General features: G+C 37.7%; 2 protein-coding genes across 5 annotated transcripts in view; one reads left to right on the top strand and one right to left on the bottom strand.

Moving 5' to 3' along the window:
• The window catches only part of ARL13B (ARF like GTPase 13B), a 50,497-nt gene that overhangs the window by 28,346 nt on the left and 2,666 nt on the right, over positions 1–19,485 (bottom strand). For 2 of the 4 annotated variants that reach the window (XM_072885144.1, XM_072885136.1), the window contains exons 2-4: positions 16,583–16,754; positions 14,743–14,813; positions 11,200–11,449 (exon numbers count right to left, since the gene is read on the bottom strand). In XM_072885144.1, the coding sequence (XP_072741245.1) occupies positions 11,200–11,449; positions 14,743–14,813; positions 16,583–16,641 (380 nt within the window). In that variant the 5' untranslated portion in view covers positions 16,642–16,754. Of the gene's footprint in view, positions 1–11,199; positions 11,450–14,742; positions 14,814–16,582; positions 16,755–19,485 lie in introns of those variants that run through there. The other 2 variants (XM_072885153.1, XM_072885162.1) reach the window with 2 other exon arrangements.
• STX19 (syntaxin 19) lies at positions 1,878–2,756 on the top strand. The gene has a single exon (XM_072851526.1). It carries the CDS (start codon positions 1,878–1,880, stop codon positions 2,754–2,756), a length of 879 nt encoding a protein of 292 aa, XP_072707627.1.

Genomic DNA, 19,485 nt, shown 5'->3' with positions numbered 1-19,485 from the left:
ACTGCCAGGCTTTTTGGATTCTCTTGATGTGAATCAACAAACACTAAATTCAGATATGAAGGCATTAAGGGGGGGGGCGGAAAGTGGTAAGGGAAATCCACACTGGGGTAGAACACCAACATTCTTTCTCACGATTGATCTCTGTAGCATTTCAAGTTTTGTTTTTCAGCTAATCCTCCTGCAGACAGCCAGATTTAAGTCTGTGGAAGACATGTTCACACTGTTCAATTCCTTGATTTACATTATGCAAAAATCTATTTAGGGACTGTAAATATGCATCAGGGGTCAGAGATACCACAGCAGTATCATTTGAAGCTGTCCAAATGTAACAAAATCATTTGCATATTGACAGGTTACTGGATTGATCCTTTGCAGTTATTACAAACACATCCTTTTGGATACTATAAAGAAACACTGCATTTGCTTACTAAAAAAATAAAATAAACCAAACCCCCAGCCCCCCCCAACTTTAGAATTGGGGTTTAAGAAGAAATGTACTTATAAAACACTACTATTCCAGAAGACTGCCCTGAAATCTCTGAAAACAGCCAAAAGATACTATTGTACTGTTTAACATTTGTGCTTGAACAACCCTTTGAAAGATACACATTTGACTTAACCAGAAGACCCTAAGTAAAAATCCCATAATCTTCTAGTCCTCAACATTTTACTTTTTACTGAAATTTTCCATTCTCAATCATAGTCCAAGGCAAACATTCACGCAGAGTTTGAGGAAAATACTTTCTTCCCTATAATTAAAAATAGTTGAACTTAGATATTTTCTAAAACATACACATTAGAAACTTTCTCTTAATTATATCTTCAGAAAGCTTGCATAACAGCTAGGGTAGAAAACAGAACTAAATCCACTTTCTATTAAAAAAGAAACAATACCGAATTGTATCCCACTATGGTGTACAAAGTACATTTGCATAAATTTTATGAAGACTGCAAATGACAATGTAAGAATAAATGACAGTAATCCAAAAGAGGCTTAGAAAATCTTCAAGCCACAACATTAGTGATATGGATCCACCTCTATGAAAACTCAGACATTAAAAATAATATGTATTTTCATGCTAAATTATTAGAGTTCTGTTTTGCTGTAGAGTTAACTGCTTCATTTACTATCAGTTTAACTCTCCAGGCAAGGGAAGGCAAGGAAAACGGAGAAAGATTTTTCAGTGTGGCTAAACTAAAAGCCTAAAGTAGCTTATTCATGCCAGAACTCTGATTCATTAGATAGACTATCTCATAACCTCAAAAGCTGAAGTGTGTGTTTCCTACTGAGAATGTAAACATGCAGCAGCAGATTCACTTCTATTTCCAAAAAGATTTAAAAGTTGATTAGTTTTCATCAAATAAGGAATTGCGATAAAATAAGAATTTGAGTTACTACTCTCTTTCTCCCCAAAATAAAAGTCCTCTCCACATGCCATATTCCTTATTGTTCTAAGTTCTGGACCCTACACCACAAATCTACCACAAAAATGGGCTTGGCCTACAAATTGCTGTATGTGGAAAAAACACTATAGTGAAGAAGCTCAGAAAAGACTGTTAACCGTACCCATCTGAAGATAAATTAAAAACTTTAGGTTATGATTAAGTCCTACAGAAACTGGATTAAATGGTGGAGTGCACTGGCACCACCTATCTTGTACATTTGTTCAGAATACCTACCATTTCAAATTCACTGCTACTTTTCATTACTTTTGTGCAGAGGGAAGTAGCTCTAACCTCCAAAACTAGTTTTCATGTATACAGATAACTGCTAACATTGATTGTTGTTACACTTTGATTACAGTGAAACAAGAAAAAAGATACTCGAGTTAGCTCCCTGTGTTGCAAGAGGGGAAAAAATCCTGAACACAAAAACCATGAGAGACCGCCTCCAAGAGCTTAAAGTGAGAGCTAAGGAACTACAGATAGCTGGAGAAAACAACGGTGCAACTGTACAAGAAGAAGAGCAGGAGAAGTTTGAACAGCAGGCCATTATTTATGAAAAAGAGCCCATAACTGAAAGGCACTTGCAGGAAATCCAGAAGCTTCAGAATGAAATTAATAATTTGGTGGAGGAAGTCCATAAATTCAGTCAACAACAAAAAAGCCTAGTATCTTCAATGAGAAGATTCAGTGTTCTTAAAAAGGAATCTAACATAGCAAGAGAAATAAAAATTCAAGCAGAGCACGTACAAAAATGTTTGGATGAACTGTCAAAAACAGTGAAAAAAGCTGAAAATGAACATGGGCCATCACGTGCCACAGTAAGAATTCTAGCTTCCCAGCACGCTTTCTTATCCCAGTGTTACCTAAACGCTATGCTCTCATACAATGATGCTATAACTGCTAAGCAAGAGAAATGCAGAAGATTTATTGTCCGTCAGCTTGAAGTAGCTGGTAAAGAGGTATCTGAGGAAGAAGTCAATGACATGCTCCAACAAGGAAAATGGGAGATTTTCAATGAAAATCTGCTCACTGAAGTCAAAATTACCAAAGCCCAGCTTTCGGAGATTGAACAGAGACACAAAGAACTAGTCAATCTGGAGAATCAGATCAAAGACTTAAAGGAACTTTTTATCCAGATATCAGTTCTGGTGGAGGAGCAAGGGGAGATGATCAACAACATTGAAATCAGTATGAACAACACTCAAGAATACACTCAAATATCTAAAGAAAAATTTGGGCTTGCAGTCAAGTATCGAAAAAGAAACCCTTGCAAAGCAGTATGCTGCTGGTGTTGTCCATGCTGCAAATGACAAAATAAATGAACTGTTTGAAATATCAATGGTTCCCATTTAGTAAACTGAGCTTATAAAGCAGTCTCAAGATCCCTCAATTGCTTCATTTTTCTTCCCATTTCTCCCTCCACACAGCTCTCAGGAAAAACTGCATCAGTTTTTCCAAACAGACTTAGAAGAATGCAAAGAGGTCTTCATCTGTCCCTCACACAGAAACACACGAACTAGAGGAAAGGATCATAGGACACAAGTGACACTTTTTTGTTCTTCCATTAATAAGAAGCTAAAACAATGTGGCAACAAACCACCTGTGCTTTTGGGAAGCATCAAACATACTGTTAATCTCAAAGACAGGATTCATAAGAATGGTTTAGTTACCTTTTATAAAATAATAACTAGTGGGTTTAATTGCCTTGTAGGTTTTTAGCACTCATGTTTACTTGGTTCAAATTCTAATATTTTTTTTCAGGAATTGTTAGTAACAATCCAGAACCTGATGCCTAAACCAAACAACAAGTCAGAAAACAGTTATCAGGAGTGTTTCAATACTGCCTCTATAGGAAAAGTTACTTACAGGCTTACTTACCTACTTAACACCATGAAATAATGTTCATGTTATAGTAAGACAGCATGCACTCTCTTATTGAATGCAAACCAGACATTGGGTTATTTATTTTAATAACACCATTCTGTATTTCTTACAGATATGTGTTGAGCTGATATTTTCTGAACACATTAAAGATCACTAGCAGCAGAAGGTCACATCACCAAACCTACAGGGACATTTGTTAGCAGCCTGCTGAGAAGCCAAGCATTAATAAACTGACACAGAGATATTTACATTATTCAACTACACAGGCAGACCTCTAGCAGGTAAGGATAGGGGAATATGATACTTTATTATACAGTGATAAGACATGTTCTTACTGCTGCCTAGCCTATCTAAATATGCAGTTGCCTCTGCAGTCTCACTTTTGCTGGTACAAAAATGAACAGGGAAAAAAAAATAGAACTCCATCCCTATAAAAATAAACATAATCTAGAACCAGAGAATGATTTAGCTTGGAAGGAACTTCTGGGGGACATCCACACCAACCTCTTGCTCAAATCAAGACAGGAATTTCCCTGGTTGCAGCTCGTCACCATTTTTCATCCTACCACCACGCCTCTGAGAAGAGCCTTGTTCTGTTACCTCCACACCTTACTAGTAGGCAGCAGGAAGACCTCTCTCTTAGTTTCTTCATCTTAAGTCTGAACAAACAGAGCTTTCCGACTCTCCTCATATGTCACACGCTCCAATACCCGAGCAGTCTGGACTTACTATAGTATAATTAATATTTGTCTTCACGGTCTTCTTGTAGTGGGAAGTCCAGAACCAGACACGGTATAGGACATTCATTTATTTGTACCACTACAGGAGTGGCCAGAAGAACTAGTCAAGGGTTTCCAGAACTCTAAATGGTTGCATGAAATTCTGCTAATTGTAGAAGCCTAGGATCCTCATGTAGGTATGCAAGTCAGATGCCTAAAGTAGTAAATATGAATACCTCCCCTGAGTATCTACAACAGAGCAGCTAGCCATGGACTCAACCCATCCCTGAAGATAACTTAGATGTTCTTTATAAAATAGCTGAATTAGCAAGACAGGAGGTACACCACTGCTTTATTTTGCAGCAGCAGTTATTTCTGCAGTGAAGAGAAGCAAGCAGATGCGGAATGCTTTTGCTTTCCATAGTCTCAATGGTTGGCTTCTGCCCTGTACCCAACCCCTTTTGGAACTGAAAGAGAAATAGTGCTCTAATGCAATTTAACAGAAAATAACAAATGCAACTGAGATAAAGTTATTTCCAAAAAGAAAAGAAAAAACACCAAAACCAAACACCAAACCATGAACGTATTTCTGAACTCTATGCTGTGCAAAGACACAATCAATACCACTATATCTGGATACAGTCAAAGAAGGCAAAGCAAATTGCACTGCAATTCTGCAAGACATTAAATGAGCTAGATATCTTTGATTTTTTTTTCCACTAGATGCAATTAATTTTTCCACTAGATGCAAAAGGGACTACCGAATTATTTTCACATTGCAATATTTATAAATCCTTGCATTCCTTCCATCCCAGCTTAAAATTGCAACTGAAATTAACTGTTATCAAAGTACAATCAGAGGTCTGAACCTTAAAGTGAAAAAGATTGTTTACACAGTAGCGACAAAAAATGAAATTAGATAATGACACCTCTGATACTATTCCATTAAATAATCTCCCTTAACTGTTACCTATATGGAAGCTACCTTCACATTCCAAGGGCAGAGTAGAAACTAGACAATACAGAGAAAAAAGTTGCTATGGCCAACATGCTCTTTCATATATATATATGTATGTATATAAACATATATAATACATACAGAAATATGCATTACATAGAAACACCACCCCACCTTCTTTTCCTGTTTTTACTTTTAGGAAAAAAACAAGGGTACATCACAGATAGCCCTTTCCTTCTCTCCTGGGCCCTTAAAAAGAAAGGCATTACAGTACTTCGGTGAAGGATTATTGCAGCCAGCATTGACAGAAGAGAAAACAGAAATACAACAAAAACCACCTGTTTACACAGCATCCCCCATGCAGGAGTGTTCACACAGGCATCCTTATCTGAGAGAGAAATGTGTTCCTGGGCTAGCCCTTCCTCTTCAAACAACAGATATGTTTCTTTGAAGTAAATATGGCCTTGTTAAACAAGAGCTGTACTTCAAATCCTGGAAGAAAACTTGAGTTTCACTAATACTCAGGAAGGCCGCTGACCATCCATACACAAGTAAATAATTCAAGTAGTTTTCAGCTGTATATTGGTTAGAAAATGGCAAAACATAAACATGCATAACACGCTGCAGAAGAACTGATAGAAAACCAGAAAGACTTGTGGAAAGTTTTTTCTTAATACAAGGTGCTATTAACTGAAAGTAATTAGTATTAACTACAACTTACATTGACATCATGAGAATTTGATATTGAGCATTCAAAATGACTAACAGCAGAAATTTTGCAGTAATCATTAAAATAACTTTCCAATTTTTTTTTAGTTACATAGTTATGCAGAAGAGCAAACAAATTAACGCAGAGCTGCTAGTGTTCTAGTAAGAAATGTGAAATATTAATAGCTATAATCCCTCATCACCAAAATAACAGGTAGAAGGTAGCTTTCTACTAAAAAAAATACCTGCCCAGCAATTTCTCTGGTATGAAAATATCAGCCATAGCACATGGACTTGTATTTCCTTTTGCATGTGTTTCATGTCAAAGTAAAAAAAAACAAACCAAAACAAAACACCAAACACAACAATAACCCCAAACAAAACCAGTATTTGCCTACATAATATGAAGTCTAAGTGTTCCTTTCTGATAAAAGGAAGGAAAAAAAAATTCTAAGGGAAGAAAATTTAAACTTGCATACCTATATAAGTCTTGAGGATGCTGACAGAATTGACCCATGAACATAAGAACTTCAAGAACTCTTACTTTCTACAACTCAATTTCCCCATACCTAAGTGATTAACTACTTAAGCACTTGAGTGTTAATCGAGGCCTACATGAGCAAAGCAAACATAAATTAAGTAGTAAAACTGAACAGTAAAAAAAATGCCAAATATAAAGTTTAACGTCTTCAAGTAATTTGTACTAAGAGTCAATAACAGCCAATACCATCAGCACTTTAGGAAAACTGTCTTAAAATGATACTGTAATACTTCCATGGGCGGTGATAGATAATAAGATGCCACAGTACCAATTCAATTTGAATGAAGTACCACACTCAATAATATCAGAACTCTTATATTCCCATATTACTGTAATAGAGTGTCTTGTACCAATCTTCTGTCCATATTGCACAATTCAGCCTATTCTCTTTCCCGGCTGTTGGGCCTCCACTTCTCCCTGAACAGTGCCCAGGCTTGCTATCCATGCCTTTATCAGGGAGGATGAGGAGCAAGAGTTGTCTTCCCCTTTACTTTTCTTCTGTCAGCAGTGCATCTTCTTACCCCTGGCAAAAAGGAGAGTTGCCACATGCATAGGTGTACTATCAGATTAGGGCATACCATAATACAATAGATTGGGATGGAAGAAAAGATGGCAAAAGGAAGAGTGGGCCAGTGACTCCAACTCTACTTTGCTCTGTAATGAAGACGGCATCTCAAACTCTTTAGAGTAATGGATCCTGTTCTTCATTGTGAAATGAGACCCATCTACCCATGATAATTCACGGCGGTATCTTGCTAGCACTACTTTCAGTACGAAGTTGATTACGAACAAAAGACATCTAAGACATGCAGTGACGTAAATTGACATCAATTACCAGTGCTTTTCAGAAAGGACTGCTGCTTGTTTTGGCAGATGTAAAACAAAAAAGGAAAAATATTCTGGGGAAATGTTCTGTTATTCAAAGAAATAATAGAAATAGTATATTTACTGGGAAAAGCTAGCATTTAAAGAAACCCAGATTTTTAACTTTAAGAAAAAAAGTTACTTTTGCCAGAATAAAACACATATATTTTTCAAGGACCTACTCTTCTACTGGAAAGATTTAAAAGTATTTGTTGTGGATATAATTTCCCACATACTTCATGAAAGAAGTGAGGCCCTCATTTGCACACCTCCCTATACATTATGATTAAAATACTTTTACTGCGCACATCACAGTCCTAGCTGGACAACATATCCAAAATCGTTCCCCCACCTCTCCTCCCCTCCTTTTTCCAAATACACACATTAACTTAGTTGCTCACCTGGGTGATAAATTATAACTACACTGTCTTTGTGGACAGTGCCAGAGAGCAAGCTCTGGCCCCTGGATAAAGTGGTGTGGACTGGCACCCATGTACACTGTTCAGAGTGAAGAGCTTTTGGAGATCCCCTTCTGGAGAGCACTGGTCACATCCACACTACAGCACTTGACCCCAGTCTCTTGTGGGCTGCATGTGACATCCCTCTGGCCTTAGGACTTACATATATAAAACTATTTTATTTTTAATTCAACATGTCCAAACTAATGATCAGTGCAATGCATCTCATGAAAGAATTGTTCATGCTGATATCATATGCTTAAAGTTTTGGGACACAGCATGAGGGCATATAGTGTTCCAAGACCTGCTGATGCAGTGTTGGAGACCTGTCCTGATCAGTAGGAGCTGAAGTTGGTACGGTCTACGCCCTTACTACCTGACCAAACTACAGTGTTATACAGTCATGTCTTCTCAGGAAGAGGGAGGACACGCAACTGTTTCTCTCCAAGAAGGAACAAGTGAATCAGCTACCACATACACAGAATGGCTCATTGCGGTGACAGCACCCAAAGAACAACGAAAAAAAAGGGGAGAGAGGGGAGGAAGTGAATGACTAAATCTCAGTGTAGACAAACCACGTCATTACTGTGCTGTTCAAAATGGGAAAAAAAAAGAAAAAAGTTTGATTTGTCTACTTTAATTACTATCAGGTACACACAATGATACACCTGATACTGCATATATAGCAACTTGTGCTGCTGCCTTCAAAATCCAGAATGGGCTTGCATCCAATCTTACAGCATACTTATATATACTTCATTGTACAAGATACCTCATATAGCACAAGTTAGGGTAAATAACATTAGACTAAAATTCAGTGCTGACTGTTGAAATTTTGGTACACTGGTTCAAACTATGCTTAAAAAGAAACATGAATATCCAGTATAAAGATTTTAATTGTTTCATTCTGATCAAGTCACCAATACCTCTTTCATCATTCTTCAGCACACACACACTTTGAAATTCTAGCTCACTCCTTTTCATTCCTTTAGAGTCTAGTTTCTTTTAATAGTTTTTAAGATGATAATTGGTAATTAATAAAACATTAATGAATAAGCGCTTTGTATTTAAGCATACAAATAACATAGTAGAGAAATCTGTGCACCTACAGACAGCAGAGAGTAAACAAATTACACTTGTTTTTCTGCTTCTCCTTGTTTATTTCAAGTGCTGGAAGAACAAAGCAGTAGTCCAGACCAGAGACGCACCTGCGGAGCGTGGAAATCACAGAGAAGGAATCTCTCTCCTCTGGCATGAAATTATAACAGTATTCTGTGAAAAGAGAAATAGATTGTGCTCTGCACTGCAAGAGCATGGGAGAGAAGGGAGTTACTTAAAGTTCAACTTTCCTGGATGTAATACTCAGAGGTGACTGTATTGTTTTCAGTAAATACTGGCCTTCACACATACATGCATAGACTAAAATGCATTAATTAGAAACTTAGCAAGACATTAGGGAACTTATTGCTACATGGATACCAAGTACCTCATTATTTAAAAAAATAAAACAAAAAAAAACCCAAAACAAACCAACAAAAAACCCACACACACAAAACTAAAGCTGAACGTCCTTAGAAGAGGGAAATATTAAAAAAGGCTAACTCTCACCACAAATTTGGAAATCCACTGTTTCTTTTATTCTGCTCTTGATACATTTTCATTTTTCAGTTTTAGGGACTTAAGGGGAAAAAAAATTATGCCACAGAACTCTTATTTGGCAAGTACGAGTGACAGGGATTTGCATCTCCAACCAAAAGCATCTTCAGGGAAGGGAAGGTACATGAAACCGGTTCAATCTCATTTGCTAAGCACTCAATTTCCATACCGTAAACACCAGTGCTTACTGACCAAGCCTTCCTGTTTCACCACTTGCAGGCTTCACAATATAAGAAGTGCTTCAAGTACTAGAACAAATTCTAGGGTTTACATGATTTGAACATGCCAAGAATGGCATAGCTATGCCATGAACACAGAGACCAAACAGAAAACAAAGACTATACAGCAAGGAATTCATAACTCAAGATGCAGGCTTGTATAGGGAGCATAAAACAAAGAACTACTGGATCCCTTCAGAACTGGGACACTGCAAGAGCAAATTCTGTTCATAGGCTTGAGGCTCAATCAATTAGAAGGCAATAACATCAAGAAACTTAGTTTAGTCAGCATTAGACTCAGTTAATACACCCTGCCTTCTCATTAGCTACTGACATGGATCAAAAAGTAGGATCAAGTCCCAGGGAAGTGAGTGGGCTTTCTGCACATACAGCCAGCCAGCCAAATAAACTGTATTACCAGATTAGGGCACAGAGATTTCTATGAAGAAAACCCTAAAGTTGTATTTATTTAGAAATGCTGCACAGTTGTCAACTGTCACGGCTGCATTTTCAGAACAGATTTGAGTTAAACTAGCTGCATTAAGTTGGTTTTATTGCCTTCCCTGTACTAATAACATTAAGATAGCAACGAAAGTTAAAATCTAATCTATTTTTCAACATATACACTATTAGCTTGCTGAACTACACTCCACTTGATCAAAACAGATTAGCCAGTTCCACCCTCAAACCACCAGAGCATCACTACTTCTTAAAAGTAAGAGGCCTCTCCTCTTAGCTTTACAGTTTCTTTATGATATCATAAAAATGTTGTGTAATTACTGCATTATGGAGGTCTTACGCCCACCAGACATAAAGATATTGTCCTGATAAACCATTTTAAACTTTCATAGTTTATTTTGTAACTTCAAAAGGACGTTTGTCCTCACAGACCTTTTGTGTGGCTCAACTTAATAAAATGTTATTTCTAATATTTTACAAAACCTAATTTTTAAGCAGAGAAGTTAATGAATCTATCTGTTCTGTGAAAGAATGTCTCTAGACCTTTTGAAACTTTAATGTTGTTTTTTTTAATTAAAACACATGCACTGAAACAAAAGCACATGCCAAATACTATTAAAGTAAGCTGCCTTTAATGAGATTTTGCTCACTATGTATCAGCAGCACCACCGTGTGTTAAGTGAACAAGACATTTATTGCTGAGAGATTACTGGTATTGCAGAATATAATCAACCACTTACAATTTAAGTAATTGATGTAGGCCTAAATAGTAACAATATTTTTACACCATGTTGCCATGCCAAACTTGCAAAGCCTTTAACCTATCATACCATTTTGAGTAATACTAGAATTTTTAAGAGCTAAAAAAACCCCCAACCTTATTATTTTTCCACTGCTAATGAAAGAGAAGGGAAATAAATATCCCTGAGAAGGACTAAAGATCTAACGTCAGATGCAGTGAATGGATTCAGTGTATCACTATGTACAACTCAAGAGGGAAAGAAGAAGGGAGGGAAGAAGGAAATAAAGAAAGAAAAGGCTTTGTTCGCTAGTATGATACCAAGATTGGCATAAATAAATACTTCAGAAATAATGTAAAACTAATTGTAATATTGCTTAGTGCTAAAGTTACAGTAGTATTAGTGTACTTTGTTTATATTATATTATTTGTATAATATTAGTATACTTATGTTTATACTATACATAAATACTTCTTTAGAAGGTGTATTGAAGGTCAAAATTTACAAAATTTCAGATTATTAGGAGAACATTTATTAACATTACTTACACTAACACGGGTTTTCCTGATATCTTAGGGCTGTTTAAAACTTCTATCATGGCTTGTTTTGTTTCTTCCATTCTTGCAATGTCACTGGAATCCACAACAAATATTACACCATAGGACTCAGCATAGTAATTTCTCCAGATATTTCGAATTCGTTTTCCACCTCCTAAATCAAAGATGGTGACTTCAAAGCGTCCCTGTTTAAGGTCAATCTTGGAAAACCCAACTGTTGGAGCCACATCTTCAGGAGACTCTGTCACAGTTCAAAGAAGAAAGCCTTCAGTAAAAAGTGTCCTTACTAATTTAAAGAGGATTTTACATGTGATTTCTGTAGCAAAATTCATATTTAAAAACCGTGGAGCAAACCCTCCCTGTTAAGTGACACCATATTCCTAACCATATATTTTTTACATTAAGATTTTCCCTCTCCTCAGGTAATTTCAAATTAACACACTAGTCTCTCAACCAGTTACTTTATATTAATTTAGACAGGAGCACCGGTGGGGGGGGGGGGGGGAGGGACAGGGAGAAGAGTCAAAAATGCAATTTTTAATATTTAATGCCACAGTTAAATTGCAGTGGTGTTACTGAACTTTTTTCTGTACTGCAGTTTTTACTTTCCCCCTCACCACCAATGCTCCCATCTGAACAGTTATACAGCATTTGCATGGTATTAATCCAAGTTTGAGAAGGAAAAGAAACAAAACAGTTAATGCATTATGACCTGGGAAGCCTTGTGCTCTGCCAAATTTGTTCATTATCCCTCATGGTTGCCACAACAGCTTCAAAAGTTCAAACCAAGGCCTGAGGTGAAGTGACTGAAACCATGTTCTTCTGAGATGTAAACTACTTGATTCCCTTTATTCAAGATCAGGTTTTGGCCTTTGTTTGATTATTTTTATTTTCTGTTTTTTAGTTCGCCATGCAATGCGCTAAAAAACTACAGCTTTATATTTAATACTTTTGCTTGCTGTCTCCCTTTCCGGAGGGCAAAGAAAGCCTGTACTTGCCTCACACTAAGCTGTTTCTGCAGGGGTGAGTTAATTGGATCTCTGCAACTGTTTTACGTAGCTTGGTAGCACAAGGCGGGAGAAACAGATGTAAAATTCAGCTTGTTGAGAGGAAGAAATGAAGGCATGGTCAAAAGCACTGAGCTCTGAAGAGCAGGGCAGAAGCTAAATCACCACCACCCTTCTGCTACCGCGTTCTTTTATGAGAGAATGCTTCACACACAGCCGAGATGGAGACTCAGAACAGACCTCTCGGCCAGAACAGTGTAAGCCAAGACTCCAGCAAGAGAAGGGTCCGGCACCCCCATTTGTGAAAAACTACAGCTTCAAAACTCAGTAGACTTTATTTTGAAGAATGTTTTGCGCTGTGAGCCGAAAGTATGTGCTCTTACAAGAGAGAACAATGTGAACATGAAGGTTGGTTAAGCGTGAAACATTGATGGTGCTGAACGTAAGGGAATATTGCTGAAACATCTAGTCCTATTGTACAGTGAGCTCTCCAATAATAAACAGTCTTCAATGTAAAAACAGGGTCTGCCATATAAGCTGCAGATCCTTTTTGGCAAATATGACTTTGGTGACCATGCTGATTTGCCTAGGTTTAAGAGTCCTAAGAACTGAAATATATTTGGTTTCTGCTAAAACCCAGCAATTGTAACTGCAGTCTCTTCCTACAGGCTGTATGACTGCTGCACAGCCAAAAATACTGGTTTTATCAACCCTGAAGACTAACTGAAGGTTCTAATCTCTGGAAGCTCCGTTAAGGAAAAAAACAATTGCTTTCTAAGGCAAGCTCTATTCCAGCCCTGGGAAACAGCCACAGAAGTCAGAACTATCTTTTCCTGGAGTTTCCCTTTAGAAATAGCCATCTTTATCCCATTTTTTCCCAGAAAAAATGGACTTTTAGAAATAACTGTCACATTTAGCTGATAAAGGCATTAAAGTTGATTTTGAAACAGAATGCAAGGCTAAATAACAAAGCACTCATGTTTTCAGGGCAAAGATTCAGGCATGTAAATGAGAGAATATTCATAATTTTATTCACACTTTAGCAAGATCATGAACTTACATAACACACGTAAACAGAAAGTCAAGGTGGAGCCTCCAGTCTGCCAAAACACTACTAAGTACTCGCGTGTTATTACACAAGATGAAAGTTATTTAGAAAAACAATCCCACAAGGGGAAAAAACACCAACATAGAGAATTTTTGTTTTCATAAGCACAAGTTTTATCTCAAATTGCATCCTGCTTGCATGTGTCATTGGATGGTGCAAAGTACCCTCCAAAATCAAGTGGTCTCTTACTGAAGTAAGGGCATAGAAAATTGCTAGTGCTTTTCTGGTGATAAATAATAATATAAAATATGTATCACTAGATCCATCCTTTATGTTATACACATACCCATGCAATTTCCTTCTTTTGAACCTTTTCCTCATTATACATACTTACAACACTGATTTTTATATAAAGTTTACTGATGTATGTGCGTTACTGGATGGTCACCTGAAAGCAACTTCAGCACATGCACACAAGAAAAAAAAAATCAGGTCCATTTATTTCTCTAATGTATACTAAGATGTGAAACACATCATTAACCAGAATATTTTGTATCATTGCATTAATTCAAAGTAATTATTAACTAGAATGTGGTCTACAGCTTTCAGAGTTTTTGTCCTACACTTTCTTTCACTTAAAGCAATTGATGGAGACAGACGGCTTGCTTGTAGTTACAATGTTCCTTCAGCTATTTATTCAACTACTGAAAAAACCTTCCTCTAGTCCAAAAATATGCTATGATGCTCATGAAATTTAAACAAGAACCCAGAACAGATTCTGTTGCAATTTAGCATTTTGCACAGTTAACAATACAGTGGTCAACTCAAGGCACATAAGTACCAAGGTACTCTGAACATTCGGTCTTAGTGTTTCCAAGATAATTAAACACCTCTGTGGACTAATTTTTTCTGTCTCAGTGGACTAAGGGCTCTAATGCTGCATGGTGCAATGTCTTAAGAGGCAGCCCTCTCCACGCTATCTACCTTGCCTCTAACACCACACTATTACCTTTGAAAAACGTGTAGCAGAATGGTAGCAACTTTGTTGAACTACAACCAATTTGGTCTAAGTTAGTTCAACATGATGTTAAGTGCAGTGGCCAATGAGCAAACGCAGAGCTTGCTCTGCTACTTCTCCTGAGCATAAAGCACATGGCTGGGAGCACCTACTTTTTAAGTTACCCTACCATGACTTGCCAGAAATCAAAAAGCAGGATCTTTATGTTTCAAATGTAAGACCCCTTAATCTTCCTCTCATCTGCAGGTCTTCGCATAATAGGGCCTGTGACATGCTTACTTTGGCAACCATACTTGTACCATTTTTGGTGGTACAATCACCAAAATTTTCTTTCAATAATATGGTAGGGAGAGATAAATTAAGGGATGAAGCAATATTTTTAGATTAAAATTATGGAAAATTAGTAATTATACTCTATCTTTCAATGCTGCATTTAGACAATAAACAAATTAATTGCTTACCTCCTTGAATTCCTCGGACTGTAGCAGTTTTACCAGCATTATCAAGACCCACCATTATTAGTGTCACCTTCCTCCATAAGGAGAAAAAAAAAAAATTCAAATCTTTTTTTTCTCTAGCTAGACATCACTTTTTACTAAGTTTTTTTAACACAGGCATAGCAAATTTACCACGAAGTAGTACAAAGAATAGGTATCAAAATACCAAGTAGCACACATTGTTACAATTGTGTATCTGGTGTTCAGTATGTCAAACCATCTGATTAGACAGAACAGCAGAACAAGGTATGAAATGAGAAGTCTAATATTATGCTGTAAGTTTCACATGAGACAGACAATGATTTTGCTTTCAACTTGTATTTGCCTGCTGAAATTTAATTTCACGGTACTGTAAATTTTATCCTTTTTTTTGGTGTGGTCCTTGTCTCTTTAACAATTTATGTAATTTAATTTCCATTCCACTGTATTTTTACCATCTCTCTGCCTCAGAGTTGTACCGATACTAGAAATTTATTTCTGTCTCAACTAGTGCATCTGAACAACACTATACAGCATACAACACTTGTGTACACAACATCAGATGCTGTAAGTAAGTGGCGCTGGTACTCATCATGCCTTTGTTTCAAGCAGGAGCAATCTAGACTGCAAATGTACAAACCAGTAGTGTTGAGTATGTACAATATATTAGCAAACTGGTATACAGGTTAGGATTTATACCAGGATAGGATTTTAAGCAAAGCAATAGGAAAAACATATCTATGTGTATACCTCAATTGTTCCTTCTATTCACAAAGACTGAGAAGAGTCAAAGGAATTTGCTCAATTTTATGCCCCTTTACGTGAAGGAATACTAAAAACATCACTATTTCCAGTCTTAAAACTATAATAGCATCATACATGAAGTATAATTTATGCAAGTTCTTTCAGAAGAGCCACAAAGCTCTGAGAAAAGAACCTAAAAATGAACAGTAGGATCATAGTAAATTATACTTTAACAGTAAGCTAAAATCAGAACAGCCATGAACATTTATAAACTCACAATTGTCTATAATACATTGGTGGTGTCAGAAAGCTATTCAATCCAATATAGTTCTCTGAACAGCAGCACCTTCTGTAAAACCTAAACTATGTAGCACTGAAGAAAAGAGCAAATCCTCCTACATGACTGTGAAGTATAAATAAGTGTGGTGTACCCTTTATTTCCCTTCCTCATAATTTGTAAATAGTTTGAAACAAACTATGCACTATCTGTGCAGCTCTGCTAATTGGAGGGAAAAGGATGCAGGATGTCAAAGTAAAAGTAACAGAAACATATGAGAACAGTAGAATTCCGCAAGCGAGAATGGATCACCAGGCTACCTAGAAAATGCAGTATTAAGATACTTCGATAATAGTAAGAGAAGTAGTATTACACTGGGGCTACACACTGGGGCTACAGTCTACTCTTGACAACAAAGTGTTTTAACACATTCCAGTTCAGAATCTCAAAATGCAGAAACTAAATCAATAAGACAAAAACCAAATAAACTTTACATACACATTCTAGCATCACCCCATAATGCTCAACTTGAGGAAACAGTATGCAAAGGACAGTATTTTGAACTTCATACTTTCCTGGAGTCAGAAACAAGGTACCTGAATTAGAGATGATTAACATTTCATTTTTAAGTTCAGAAGATGTATTGATTCTCTCTTGGAGAAAAAAAAAAGACAGATTTTGTGTTGGAATTAAAAAATACGAAAGAATGTTATAGAGCAAATAAAGTAAAACATAGGTGAGAGGACATGAAATACAGTTTGGGAAGGTCAGTACAGAAACGTAAAAATACTTTCACATGTTTACCTGACAGGTTCCTGCCACCGTTTTAACCAGCTGCAGCAATTGGCCATTAGACTGAACATGCCTCTTCACTAGCCATCCAGAGCCACGAAAGCCACAGAAGCAACGTGGACAGGCCAGAACAACCCAAGAAGACTGGGAGAGAGACTGCAGAGGCCCAGATGTTGTCTTGTCACTGGCAGCAAGGGGAAAAAAATAAACCAAAAATGCACAGTTAGCCCCTCTGTATAACCAAGGCAAGCCAGTTCCCTAGTAGCAGCCTGACTATTCAGAGTGTGTCATATTTAGTCAATCCTATGACAGTCTCATTATGCCTTTCACTTTTCCATCCTCTCACACTTCATCTGCCCCAATTTTACATATCTGGGCAGCAACAACACAGTATTCGTACAAAATAATAATGCAAGACCACTGCATATAAGGAAACCTGCAAGTTAGAGCAGTAAGACAACCAAGCTATGAAATTCCAGTGCTTGCCTCGCTAACACATCCCACTGCTCTGCTGATTGACAGAAAATAAGGACCAATTTCAAGCATGAGTAAGTCTTGTAAGAACATAAGAGGATAAGACATTAAAAGCAAACAAAGAATGTCCTACCTGTTAAGTATATTCATTTAACTGACAATTTCTTTTACACAAAAAGATCCCACAACAAGGAAACTGGGTTCTGTAGAGAGCACTCTGAGGAAATGGCAACTTAATATCTAGTAATTGTCACTAAATTAAATAGAAGTATCAAGGACTTCCATCATTTTACAATCCCACTTTCTACTGTTCAAGCAGGAGAACCAAACAGAGAATATTCCTCTTTCTGATGTTGCACTGTGGAACAAACAATGGAGAATAACTATGTGATCGTGTGCATGTTTATTTCTTTGCATGCACACTTAGCTATGAAACAGTAAAGACTATACAAACCATGCAGTAAAGTACACAAAGATGCATAAGCTTTAAAACTCCCTTAGTTATTCAGCTACAATAATCCTACTGCGAACAACAGTAGTTATCCAGGCAAAGGCCTTTCACCAGCAAGGTTTGGGCAATTTTACTTCATAAGTTCAAATCCACAACCTCCCTGGTAGGATGCTGTACAGAGTCTGGACGCTATTTTCTTCACAGCAGCCTGTACAGTGCTGAGTTTTGTATTTTTGGCTACAACACTGCTGATAACACACAAATATTTTGGCTGTTACTGGACAGTGCTTGCACAGCATTGAGGCTTTCTCTCTTTCTCACTCTGCCCTGCCCTGCTCTCCCCTCAGCCAGTAGGCTGGGGTGGGCAAGAGGTCGGGAGGGGACACAGCCAGGACAGCCGGCCCCAACTGACAGGAGGCATATTCCATACCGTATGATGTCATGCTCAGCAAAACATAGCTCAGGCAAAAGAGGAGGAAGGGGGAATGTTCATGGTTATCGCATTTGTCTACCCAAGCAGTCATTAAGTGTGCTGAGGCCCTGCTTTCCAGGAAGTGGCTGAACATCTGTCCAGTGATGGGCAGTAGTGATAAATTCTTCTTTTTGCTCTGCTTGAGCATGCAGCTTTTGCTTTCCCCATTAAACTGCCATTATCTCTATCCATGAGTCTTCTCATCTTCCTTCTATCTTCTCCCCATCCCATGGGAGAGGGAAGTAAGCAAGACACTGGGAGCGTGTTTAGCTGTTGGGCAGGGTCAACCCACCACAGTCCTTCTCAGTGCTGAATGTGGGGCTAAAGATAATGACAGCTTTGAGCTGAGCACATTATAGTTGTTAATTGGCAGGCTCCTGTGCTGGTCACTGAGCTTGCTTACTTTACTGCATATTAGAGTCCAGCACTTGTTAGTGGCTGGAAAAGGCTGTGTAGGTTGCTCTTCTCTTGGGAAAACGCAAAGCCATTTGTGGGATTACGTTTGCTCAAGTGCACTTGGTAGGTAATGTGGAAGGATGGGGAAATCCAGTGCACACCTCAAGGAGATTTAAACCTGGGGGAAAATAACCCATGATTTGAGCTGTATGTTACAGGAACCACTTGAACCAAAGGAGGATGAGCCTCACGAAGAACCGGGTGAGTGTGGCAGTGACTCAACCCAAGTGGGTCTTGGCACCCAACAGTCCAACATGCCACTTCCCTGCCCTGCGTGACCACCTCCAGAGATGGAGCCGAAGTCATCAACTGTTCTTATTCAGGGAAGCAGTGTGGGGGAGTGGAGGCTATGGAATAGGGGAATAATATCCATGCACGTGTCATGGGAGAGGGGATGGTGGTTAATGACATACGAATCTCTCCTCCAGAGATTATCACAACCCTTGCAGAAGGAATGTGCACTATCACCTCAGCTCATAGGCTCATATCATCTTAGCTCACGTTTTGATCAGCAGCTTAAGCTAAAAAAATGACTGGATTCATATCAGAGCAGCTGAGAGGTAGACAGATATTCCCTACTGCTAACTTGCCTCCATGAGCAGATAGACTGAGAGTAGTGACACTTTTAACTACCACAGCAAGTTTCCTAAAGCTTGTTTCTCAAAATTCACTTAAAACCAAAAACAAAACCAAACAAATTCCTTTCATATTTTAAATGATAACTAACCTCAAACTAAGGTAATTTCCAATGATGCAGAAAACAGAATAATTACATATGATAACTTTCCAAAGTTGTCATCTTCACAATTTAGACCAATAACAGTGGAAAAAAAAATTTAGGAACTATCCCTAACAAACATATTTTGTCCCTAACAAACTATGACGGTTTAGATAATTTACACAGGTAGGAACCAAGAACTCCTTCTGATCTTATGAAGCTGCTGTATTCAAGGATGCCTTTGTGTGGATCTGCCATCATTAAATGTCAGAAACAGGTCAGATTTCTTCCATAGCAGAGACAACAGATACTCTTTAAATATTTATATTCCATTATACAAGAGC

Source organism: Ciconia boyciana, chromosome 1, assembly GCF_034638445.1.
Source record: "Ciconia boyciana chromosome 1, ASM3463844v1, whole genome shotgun sequence".
NCBI classification, from domain to species: Eukaryota; Metazoa; Chordata; class Aves; order Ciconiiformes; family Ciconiidae; genus Ciconia; species Ciconia boyciana.
Note: the sequence above shows the minus strand (reverse complement) of the source record. Positions and strands in the feature narration are given on the sequence as shown.